Here is a 10,189-nt window from a genome sequence, read left to right on the forward strand (position 1 = left end):
CGTTATCTTACAAGTGCATCTGTGTGTGTGACGCCTGACGCCCATACGATTGAAATAAAGTAAGACCGAGGTGTTTGAGTTGCCCGTCTATCGTAGCATTATTCCTTATTCTATGCCCAAAGCTTTTAATGCTACTATTTGTTCAATGCTTCAGAGCCGGTTCTCTTATTCGACTTTTATTTTCTTAAAAAAATATTAATTATTATACTTTTCCCGCCAGATTTAGCTTACCGACATCTGTAAACATTATTACGCAATCTAACAACTTTACTTGGAAACAAGTCCGTTAGATGGCGCTTTAAATAAGGAAAAGAAAAATGGCCACTTCAACACTTTTATTTTTTAGACGAACATCGAACTTCGTTGTAATTAATTCTATTTCAATAATAAGTTATTTATAAATAAACCAGAAATATAATACAGGCAGTAGTTATCACGAGACAAAGTTTTTCACCTAAACATAGTAAATACTTTTCACTACTTCAAGACTCTTACATGCCATAAAATGTAACAAATAGACACATATTTCTAGCTTAGTTTAAAACACATCTTACTATTATATTTACAAAAATAAGAAAACAAACAGAACAGTAACAAAATGCCATCACATGGGAAATTTATCACAACATACTCGTGAAATCATTCACGAACACTATTTTGGACAAAAAAACTGTTTAAATAATTAGAGGTACCCGTAAAAAGAAAACAAGACAGTATAAATGAACAATTAAATGCTGCCTATTTTGTTTCTAGAACAAAAACAATTCGAAACAATGATAACAATCAACTGGATATGTTTCATTATTATTTAATGTAACTAATTTTATCATGCAACTTCAAATTTTATTACACTGTAACACAATACAGTAGTAAGTAATGAAGATTACTTTCAAAATACATGAAAAGATGAAACTCCTAATTTCTTAAGCGAAACTCTCAGCCAATCAGTTCTAGACATCTAACGGTTTTCATTGTTATTACAAAACCAAGTCTAAGGATAAACTAAAGAAGTCGACGGATTTAAATGAAACTAATTTACAAGTTATAATAATTCTATGCAGAATCTGCGTACAGATCAAATATTAGACCGAAACAACTCCTTGATTATTTTGAATGTCATCTTCATTTTACACTTAATTCAAAAATCGAAACTCAGAACACCACTATTTATTACATTTTTTTTTACACTTATTCAGTTCCATAGCAATTACATATTATTTTTAATTTTTTGGCGTGGTTTTGTGGGTCGTTCTTCTTTTTTATCGACAATGATCTGTCCTTCGTTCTGCTTCTGATAAGTTATGTTTTAGAATTTTATTTCATGTTTTGATTGTCCAAAAATATAGTTATCTTATTATACTCAAAATACAAGCAAAATACTAATCGGTTCCTCAATTAGTTATTAACGTAGCTTGATCGTTTTTCACAAAATTCTGTGACAGAGTGGTAAATTGAAATGCTGTCTCCGATGAAAAGGGCCACTCTGTCACAATATTTTTTGGAATGCGCCTGCAAAGAAAAGTATGTTACCAAGATAAAGAGAACCACTAAATAGTCCTCTACAGACACATCTTTATATGATGTTTTAAAATATTTATTGCCGTTATAATTTTAAAGATGTTAAATCCGATAAATCGAGAAAATGTCTTTTTATTGTCGATAAAAAAGAAGAACGACCCTTGTACGAAGTAGTAATGGTGACAACTTGACAGTGTTAGTGCTGTTAGTCTAATATGATGACGGTTTCCACCACTTTTGGTGGTTTTCGTCAGCTGGCGTGGTAGAGGCCAGCGAGTGCGTCTTGCAGGGCGCGCAGGCACGGCAGAGTGGCTGAGTAACCACCCGCTTTCTCTGTTTCTGTCTCTGTTCTGTAAAGGTAATAATAATAACGCTGTCAGTAAAGTCACTGTGGGCCTGTGGTTCTCAAACGGTAAGCGCCAGTTCGCATCCTGTTACTGGACTGTATTCACTAACACAGTTAGCTCGGGTGTTATAGACCACGATACGGCCCACCAGTCACCACCTATTTATTACATTGGTCTAATAGAAAGCTCGGTGAAGCGTGGGTACTTAGTTCATCTTGCAATAAATGTACGTACGACTACCCCAATTGGAATATGGGAGATATAAAAATAAAAATAATATTCTTTCACATACTTTAAAATTCCATTCAATAGACTTGTTGTGATTCTTAGTCATTTCAAATAATATCGCTGAAGTACTAACCTGACATGCTGCAAATACCCATTGTTAACAATATCATCCAGAGTGGGTGGGTCTGGTCCTATCCAGTCCGGTACAACCGGTGGCTCATACTTGTACAATGGGCCCTCTTCAATGACCGGTAACATTGTATGGTTGCTGCCTCGCGTGAACTTCACGCCCGTTGAGAACTGTGTCACCTGAAATGTAAAGCATAAGTTAAAAAAAGTTAAGATATAATATCTGTAGTTCTTTAAAATAATAGGAATTTTAGTAGTACCTACAGAAACAGAAAGAGGAACCTTTTGATCAGTACCTATTAGGACATTATTTTTTTTATGTTTTACTGGTATTAGGACAGTAGGGACAAAATAAATAATAGAAGGTTAGTGTTAAAGTCACCAAAATTAACATAATAGTTAATACTTTGCATAAAATGCCACAACTAAAAAAACACACATAATAAAAATATGTAACTTTTGCTAAAGTCACTGTCAGTGTTTTAGGGACCAATTACTTTTTCAAGATATTTGAAAATGTAACATAATAACCAAACAATCTAACAGATGTCGCTAGTAACTGACGCCAATATTATTTTTATTGATAGATTACCAAGATTGAGTGAATGACGAAACACTGCGTTTATTTTCCACTCCCGATTAACCCCTTAAACGCCGGAACGCGGATCTCGACCAGACACAATGTAAAATCTATTGTGTCTGGTATCTCGGCATATGAGAGGTTAATAAACCAATTTATACAAAATCTTAACTCAATTATCATACCTATTTCTTCAGCAAATTTTAAACAAAGTAGTAGGTATACCTTCGGCACAACAGGCAAAGCTTCTTCTTGTTTGTTGGCAATGTTTTGAGCAAATGTGGTCAGTATATCTTTGGCATCACCCTCAGCAAACATTAACTCATCAATCAACGCTTCCTTCTCCCGAATCTTTTGCTTCTTAGCTTCCTGCTCTATACGGGCTGCTTCTGATCTTCTTAGGTCTTCCATCTGCTTCTCTATCTCTAGTATCTCTTCTAACTCTAATTCTTCTCTTCCTGTAAGAGAAAATAAGTGCTGATTTATTAAAATGCATGAGGCTGTTTTAATGTATGTTTTATAATTATTTGTGGTAGCTTGTAATTGGCCTTTACTTTTGTGTAAAGTGGGAATGCTCCAGTTGTAAAACTATAAATAGTAAGGACACTGGCTGCTTTTCTTTTTCAAATTGTTCTTTCTTGTAGGTTCTCTAGTCTTATCTTAAGTTTAGGGTAATAAAGCTCTATTATTACATATTACATATACTACTATTTTTACATATATTTTCCTTTTCAATGCCAGGAATGTTCCCAAAGTGGGAAAATTCCCGGGAACCCCACGTCACTGTGTAAATAATGCCATAAGTTCCCCTAAGAAATAAATAGTAAGTAAAATAAGGACTCATAGCATTCCTATTTAATATTTAAGTAAATATTTCAAATAAGTCAAGTTATATTTACCTATTTTAACCTTATTCTTCTGTATCAATTCTTTATTTTCCTTCTTATACTGTTCAATCCTCTTATTAGTGCCAACTATATCAATATTATTCGTCAGATTATATATTATAGTTTCAATTTCTTCTAAATAGTCATTGTATTCTCGTAACGTGGCAAAGTCTTCCTCCTTTTTATTGTAATCTTTAAGAACACGCTTCCGTATGTCTATTTCCTTCTCTACCATAGCATCTTCGAATAATTGGACTCTGAAGTTGCTCCTCCGAAGAGGCACATTACATTCTGGGCATGATCCCGATCCTGAAATAAATGTAAGCCCACTTTAATTTCCCATGTTCACTGTAAAATTATTAATAACACTAAACAAAAAGTAATGCTATTTAATACTAGGTTAATATATTACAGGTATTACGTACGTAATCGTAGACATCATATATACTCGCTTCTACAATAAAATAATTTTATATGGCACTTTAAATAAAAAGAATGATATTGTTTACCTTTTAAAAACAGCAAATCGACACAACTTTCACACAAGGCATGACCGCACACGTTTACCATCAACTTTAAAGAGGGATTTCTATATTTCGTGGTTTTACAGCGGGGGCATGCTTGGTCATCCATGGTGAAGCTTTTTGTAAAGATTATCAGAGTTTGTAGCGACAAATTATTCAAAAAACATTTGTTTCTCAAAAAATTAACACAAACCGCTGACTGAAACAACCGGCCCACGGTCCACAGATGCAAAAAAATACTTTTTTTTGCTGACAGCTGCTGCTACTGCTCTTAATTTCAAGTAAATAAAATTAATGTTAAATACGACAGAGACAGCGCTATACCGCATATGGTATCGTTTTCTAGCTGGCTATCTCTAAGTGGAATAGGCAAAAACTGCAACTGACAGATTTTTTTTTGTATATTTGCGAGGAAAGTTATTTCATGTTTTTCGTATCATTTTCTATCATTATAGTGACTATTTTCGTAGAAAGTGTTAGTGAAATATGAATTTAGCTTTAAGGCAAGTCTTAGCGCGACAGACTTTTAGACTATGTGACAGAGTTACATATAAATGTTTACCAAAACAGATTCCTATAACCTCACAATGTCCTGTTATACAATTTCGGAATTATTGCGAGGAACGAGTGGAAAGCAGAAAGTTGCCACAGCTAATGGAGTTCCCGCCGATCGTGTGGCCATCATTCATCAAATTCATCAAGAACTGGATGTTCGCTAACTTCATCATAAGACCGTACTTTGAACAAGAGTTCAGTTTAGCAGAGTTCATTGAGGCTTCCAAACATGCAGTTCAGGTATAATCATCGCTTGACATAGATAATATATCCTTTTTATCTTTATTTTTTATTCAAACATCATCAAAATCGATTATTTGTGATAAAGTAACCTGCAATAATATAATATGGATGTATATAGTTAATTTACTGTAGGTCTGTTGGCAAATTGGGCTATAATCTCCGGTCAGGTTGTTTCAGATGCCCTACAAAGGAGCGACTTCAAAGCACTGGAAGGACTAGTAGAAAAGGATGCCATCACAGCCCTGAAGCAAGCAGTCTCTAAACTATCCATGTCCCAGAGACAGATGCTTGCTGTCGAAAAAGACGACATATTCTATGCCTTCCCTTATCAGGTATAGAAAGTATTTTTCCTAGTGATATTTCGAGTATTGATGTTTGAAGAACTACTTCTTTTAAGAAACATTTTTGCAGTTTCAAATATCGCTTAAATTCAATTAAATTCTTGATGAATGGCTTTTGTGTGATCACAATTCTGCCAGTGTCACGTTTAATATCGCTTAAAACAAGTATCATTTTGACTGTCAATACTGTTAAGTGTGACCAATGTAATAAATTTGGCAAAATTTACACTCAACAATACATATTAAAAAATAATATCTTGCCTGTAAAGCAACAGTTACTCAAATGTTTATAGTCCACATGTTTACTTATGACAAATTTTCCAGGTGGGAGTAATGTTTGACGATGCAGACAAGCGTTGGGTGGAGATCACGATGTGCTACCATGTCATGAAGGGGCTCAAACAGATGCAGGAGACGGGAGATATGCCCCCCATCTCATTAGGGTATGAGTACTTTTGTGATAACATGACATATCTACGTCAAAATATATCTCGAGAGACATATGAGGGTAGAATAGAATTTAACATAGTTTAGGTACCAGAGTTGTTATAAGTAGTTTTTGGCACTGGCAAGAATAAATTACAGCTGTTGATAACCACTCTATTTTAACATATTCAGTAATCACTGTGTAACTGAATATTAGAGATTGTCCCCACATGTGTAATGTTATTTTTCTACATACACATTGGAATTTATGTACATAACATAGACACTATGGCAAGAATAAAACAATCTCAAAAAATCCCCCATGGGATTTTCCAATTTTCCCTAGTGCCCCACATGTGGGACATGCACATATGAGTTTAGATTGATTACCTCATATGTGGTTCATACACAGTGAATGTGTTAATTTCTTTAACTATGAAAGAATAATAATTTCATGGTGATATTTCACTATACTTAATGTTTAATTTGCAAAATAATTGTGTAGGTACTCAATTTCTGTGCCTATGAGAAAGATTACATAAGTTTGTTTATAATCTCTCCTAATTAATCCATCAATCTCATCAAGACGTTAAAATCTGCGCTAAAACGTTAAAATAAGTACTGTACAAAATCCTGTCTCTTGTTTCAGTGTTCAACCAGAGTACCAAGACAAAATCTTCATCTTGAACTACAGATTCATTCGTGAATTTACCAAAGGAGTCGAAGACAGCTGGTGGGTGAACATCGTCAACCACTTCCAGCCACATACGCTTATGAAAAAATGATACCCCAAACTTGTCTGTTGCAAAAGTCAAAAGTCAGTCCGTTGTAAAAATAAAAATAAAATGCAGTTGTAATTGTTCATAGAAATATGTTTTTAATTTTTATAATTCTTATTAGCACCATAAATTAAATTTATGGATATAATTGTTAACATTATTGGCATTTTATTATTCTATAAACTTAAGTTGAAAAAATATGTCTTGCTTTATAAGCGATTATTTACTTTACAATGATTGGCTTTATTAATGTAGGAAACTGTACTTAGATTAAAAAGCGTTATAAAATTCTTTCCAGTCTTTTTCGACATCTTTAAGCTTATTCAAAATTGATCCGGCGTCACCTGAAACAATAAAAAATAACATTTTACTACCTTGTTGATAAAATGTAACCCGCGCCACGAAAGAAGTCCACAGTTTGTAAGGGAATTGTAATTGGCAAGAATCTGCGACACTAGAGCCGCGGAACATATTTCGTGGCGCGAGCTATGTTTTAAAACAGGTTTTATCTTAGTCTTCGTTTTGTATTCTAAGGCGGTATACCAAAGTAGCCTAGGCTCCAGAAAAGAATGCTAGGTAGATCAATGTTCATAATCATAAATTAATACGTTCACTGTATATGAACCACATAGGAAGCAATAAATTTGAAACAGTCATTCATGGCCCATGGGCCATTCCCTAGTGCCCCATTTTCAGATTATTATTTTCTTGCCATAGCATGTCTATGTACATAATTCTAATGTGTTTTTGTAAAATAATACAGTGAACATGTTAATAACTAAAATAATGTAATTATAACACAAACCTGTGGCCGGGTCATAGAGAGATCTCTTATCAGTACCACACTGCACTTTTATAGGCCTTTGTTTCTTCATGGATTTCTCTACATCTGAAAGAAGAAAATACTATTAATTTTCCTACTGATACAAGAAAAACAACATTCAACAAAATAAGGGTCATTGTAGACCTGTATGTAGCCGGCTTGCTTCTCACGGAACTTGCACCAATGAGTTATTTAAGTGCAATTTTACAGTTAGTGCCTTAGCTTCCCAAACGCAGTAAATTATAATAGTACCTGCATGAACTTTATCCAATAGAGTGCTAACATCTAGGTCATCTTCTAATCTATTACATAGTGCGTTTACATACTGACTAGCATTAGGAACTATTCTGTCAGTGTCTCCAGTCTTCATTTCATAGGTGACGTCATTGTCTATGGTCATAGAGCACTCTATTTCGACAAGTTCGTACGCAGCCGCGGAAGGTTGAGTTGCGTACGCGATGAGAAGGTTTCTATGTATATTCGTAGGCTGTGTATACAGAATGGAGGTGTAGATCTCTGGATTTGTTATCCTGTAAAGGAAGAATAAAGGATATTTTCGACAAGGACGCTTTCTACCATTGTTTTAAAAAATAAAGATTTTATCTATCTTTCGCTATCTCTATCTTAATAGAGGTAAGTGTTTTCATTAAGAAATTATAGTCTTCAGTCAAGTATCAAAGACTTTTATACCTACTTTTTTAATGGCAAGAGTTAAAGCACCTTACCAGTTTTAATAATTCAAAAATGACACTCTATTAACTAGTAACCTTCATTTGGGTTGTGTACTAGGTTAAAGATAAATTATGAAATTCTGATTACTAAATGAAGAGTTCTAAAACTAACGAAAAAAACATTTCCTTTTTTCCATTTAACTTATTTATGAATTTTAATAAAGAAAAACGTAATAGTAAGACCGACATTATCACGTTTTTCTATGACGTCACAGTGTGCTTTTTTATACAAATTAGTAAGTACCAAATTAATTTCGAGTTTTGACGTTTAGTAAATGTAACTGATTTGACCAGTTGAAAAATCAAGTTGGAAAATAGCTTTTTCAACAATTATCACCTGTCCAAGTTAATGCAGCACATATCCATGATTAACACACAAAGCTCGGGTTTGCACTTCACAACTGCATTCAACATGGCATTTTCAGTTATACAATGTTCTTCCTTCATGTTTTCTGATGGACAATCTATGCCGAGCATGCATTTTGTATTACAAATCTCACAACCATGCCCTGCATAGAAGATGAAACCTGGAACACAAGGTATGTTTAATTATTACCTTTTCCATTTTTTAATGAGGCTTTGAACACCCTGTGTTATCATGTCAGCCACATAGGCTTCATGTACCCTATCCCTTAGGCAAAGGATTGGTCAACCAGATAATATAAACTAAAAGCCTTACAAAATAGTGGCACTGCTAGCAATTGACTTCTTCATTATCAAGGGAAATTACACCATATTTATTACTTTATGGATAATAATGTAGCAATTTAAAATAATTATATGGCAACACATAATATAATTTGGATTAAGTGTAATTTCATTAGTAATCGTGTTGCATGGGAAGTGTTTTATTATAGTAATATTTCACAGTAGCATATTTTAAATCTCATTGCAACAACATACACATAGTAAAATTTTCAACTAACCATAAGAATTTTCTGGTATTAATTCAAATGTTTTCTCCAACATACTCATCAAATCCATGCTCCTGCTATTTTTAATAGTAACTACAATAAATCCTAAGTTTTTCAAACAGTGTCCTAATGTGGCACAGTCTATAGATGGTGTTGCCAACCTGGATAAATGAAAATATCTATCATTTGCTATAAGGATGGCAAACTTTATATGAGGTTTGTAATATGTTTTGACTAGTTTTGTGTTGAGAGCTGTAGTCAGGAATTCTCTATAATGTTGTACTCTAAAGCCAGAACGGTCTAGGGCGTGAATGAGCAGTTTCCCTGGGGTCTTTGACTGCTGGAAAGATATCCTGTGAAGTAGAGAAATGTTAACTTAATAATTGCGTAAAGTAAAACAGTTCACAATCAAAGAGTATATAAAATAAGATTTTAAACAAATATACCTAGATGGATTTTCAGTTTGAGTATACCTACTAAGGGGGCACTGTGAACTGATAGTACTGGTAACCAACTGGTAAGTCCTGGCCCATACAAAAGTGCCGATAGTGCCCCCTTAGATACAGTCCAACTCCGGATTTTAGGTCATATGAGCGGAGTCGGAATAGAACAGTTATGATGAGCCATAAGTACTCAACACCTGATTTACATTGGTTTGTAAAGTATTCCATTATGTTTCCTATAATGTATTCGCATATATTCCTCTTTGTGTAATTCAGCGTAATCTTAAGGAATAAGGAAAAACTTAAAATTAACTAAAACTTACTTCAAATTGGCTAATCGAGCAATTATTTCACATCTCTCTAGTGGCAGAGCTTCAGCCTCCTTATATTCCAAATATGGTAAATCTTGCAAGAGACAGGGTTCCATTTTTATTACCTAAATTATAAATTCTTGCTTACGAACAGACAATAAAAAGTTGAGCCGCAAGTGGCAGGGTAGCAGGTAGCAGTGGCAAACAAAAGGAAAATAAACAAAACAAGGAAAACATGGGAAAACCGGTCTGTAAATGTCAGCTGATGCTGTCATATTATGGCTGCGTTCCGATTAAAGAATTTTGAAGTGATTGTAGATGAGATAGACGTGTATCCGAAGTTTTGTTATATAACGTTTCTGTTTACGCAAAAGCAAACCTTATTTTCTGCTGAACTTTTCAAGATCTCA

At 34.0% G+C, this 10,189-nt stretch overlaps 3 protein-coding genes across 5 annotated transcripts; 1 reads left to right on the forward strand and 2 right to left on the reverse strand.

Annotated features, from left to right (window-relative positions):
- Nucleotides 1-320: 320 nt before the first annotated feature.
- Nucleotides 321-4,423, reverse strand: LOC126377395 (CDK-activating kinase assembly factor MAT1). 2 transcript variants are annotated; one of them, XR_007567848.1, is made up of 6 exons: nucleotides 4,199-4,423; nucleotides 3,702-3,998; nucleotides 3,028-3,260; nucleotides 2,227-2,402; nucleotides 1,680-1,868; nucleotides 321-1,239 (listed from the first exon to the last, which is right to left on the reverse strand). XR_007567848.1 is itself a non-coding variant. In XM_050025127.1 (5 exons), exons 1-5 carry the CDS (start codon nucleotides 4,320-4,322, stop codon nucleotides 1,769-1,771), a joined length of 930 nt encoding a protein of 309 aa, XP_049881084.1. In that variant the 5' UTR covers nucleotides 4,323-4,423; the 3' UTR covers nucleotides 321-1,768. The 2 variants fall into 2 exon arrangements, 1 of the variants encoding a protein (XP_049881084.1); XM_050025127.1 differs by having other exon boundaries at nucleotides 321-1,868.
- Nucleotides 4,424-4,572: 149 nt separating this feature from the next.
- Nucleotides 4,573-6,648, forward strand: LOC126377405 (m-AAA protease-interacting protein 1, mitochondrial). Its single transcript, XM_050025140.1, has 4 exons — nucleotides 4,573-5,008; nucleotides 5,179-5,343; nucleotides 5,677-5,795; nucleotides 6,428-6,648. The coding sequence occupies exons 1-4, from the start codon at nucleotides 4,700-4,702 to the stop codon at nucleotides 6,561-6,563; spliced, it is 729 nt and encodes a 242-aa protein (XP_049881097.1). The 5' UTR covers nucleotides 4,573-4,699; the 3' UTR covers nucleotides 6,564-6,648.
- Nucleotides 6,649-6,732: 84 nt separating this feature from the next.
- LOC126377386 (mucosa-associated lymphoid tissue lymphoma translocation protein 1 homolog) lies at nucleotides 6,733-10,023 on the reverse strand. Of its 2 annotated transcripts, none has more exons than XM_050025115.1 (6): nucleotides 9,792-10,023; nucleotides 9,038-9,186; nucleotides 8,449-8,638; nucleotides 7,633-7,910; nucleotides 7,363-7,446; nucleotides 6,733-6,901 (listed from the first exon to the last, which is right to left on the reverse strand). In XM_050025115.1, exons 1-6 carry the CDS (start codon nucleotides 9,893-9,895, stop codon nucleotides 6,828-6,830), a joined length of 879 nt encoding a protein of 292 aa, XP_049881072.1. In that variant the 5' UTR covers nucleotides 9,896-10,023; the 3' UTR covers nucleotides 6,733-6,827. The 2 variants fall into 2 exon arrangements, with proteins under 2 accessions (XP_049881072.1, XP_049881071.1); XM_050025114.1 differs by having other exon boundaries at nucleotides 6,737-6,901; nucleotides 9,038-9,378; nucleotides 9,792-10,021.
- Nucleotides 10,024-10,189: the final 166 nt, after the last annotated feature.

The sequence above is a fragment of the Pectinophora gossypiella genome, chromosome 23 (genome assembly GCF_024362695.1).
Source record: "Pectinophora gossypiella chromosome 23, ilPecGoss1.1, whole genome shotgun sequence".
NCBI classification, from domain to species: Eukaryota; Metazoa; Arthropoda; class Insecta; order Lepidoptera; family Gelechiidae; genus Pectinophora; species Pectinophora gossypiella.

Bases quoted from the DNA above. Each gene is read 5' to 3' on its own strand.
- LOC126377405 (XM_050025140.1), top strand. From the start codon at position 4,700: ATGAATTTAGCTTTAAGGCAAGTCTTAGCGCGACAGACTTTTAGACTA. The intron at 5,009-5,178 runs GTATAATCATCG...ATCTCCGGTCAG, and splicing joins CTTCCAAACATGCAGTTCAG to GTTGTTTCAGATGCCCTACA. The intron at 5,796-6,427 runs GTATGAGTACTT...CTCTTGTTTCAG, and splicing joins ATGCCCCCCATCTCATTAGG to TGTTCAACCAGAGTACCAAG.
- LOC126377386 (XM_050025114.1), bottom strand. From the start codon at position 9,895: ATGGAACCCTGTCTCTTGCAAGATTTACCATATTTGGAATATAAGGAG. The intron at 9,379-9,791 runs GTAAGTTTTAGT...TCTACTTCACAG, and splicing joins GCTCGATTAGCCAATTTGAA to GATATCTTTCCAGCAGTCAA. The intron at 8,639-9,037 runs GTTAGTTGAAAA...CTTGTGTTCCAG, and splicing joins AATACCAGAAAATTCTTATG to GTTTCATCTTCTATGCAGGG.
- LOC126377395 (XM_050025127.1), bottom strand. From the start codon at position 4,322: ATGGATGACCAAGCATGCCCCCGCTGTAAAACCACGAAATATAGAAAT. The intron at 2,403-3,027 runs GTATACCTACTA...TTTACATTTCAG, and splicing joins CTTTGCCTGTTGTGCCGAAG to GTGACACAGTTCTCAACGGG. The intron at 1,869-2,226 runs GTTAGTACTTCA...TTACCTTTACAG, and splicing joins GGGTATTTGCAGCATGTCAG to AACAGAGACAGAAACAGAGA.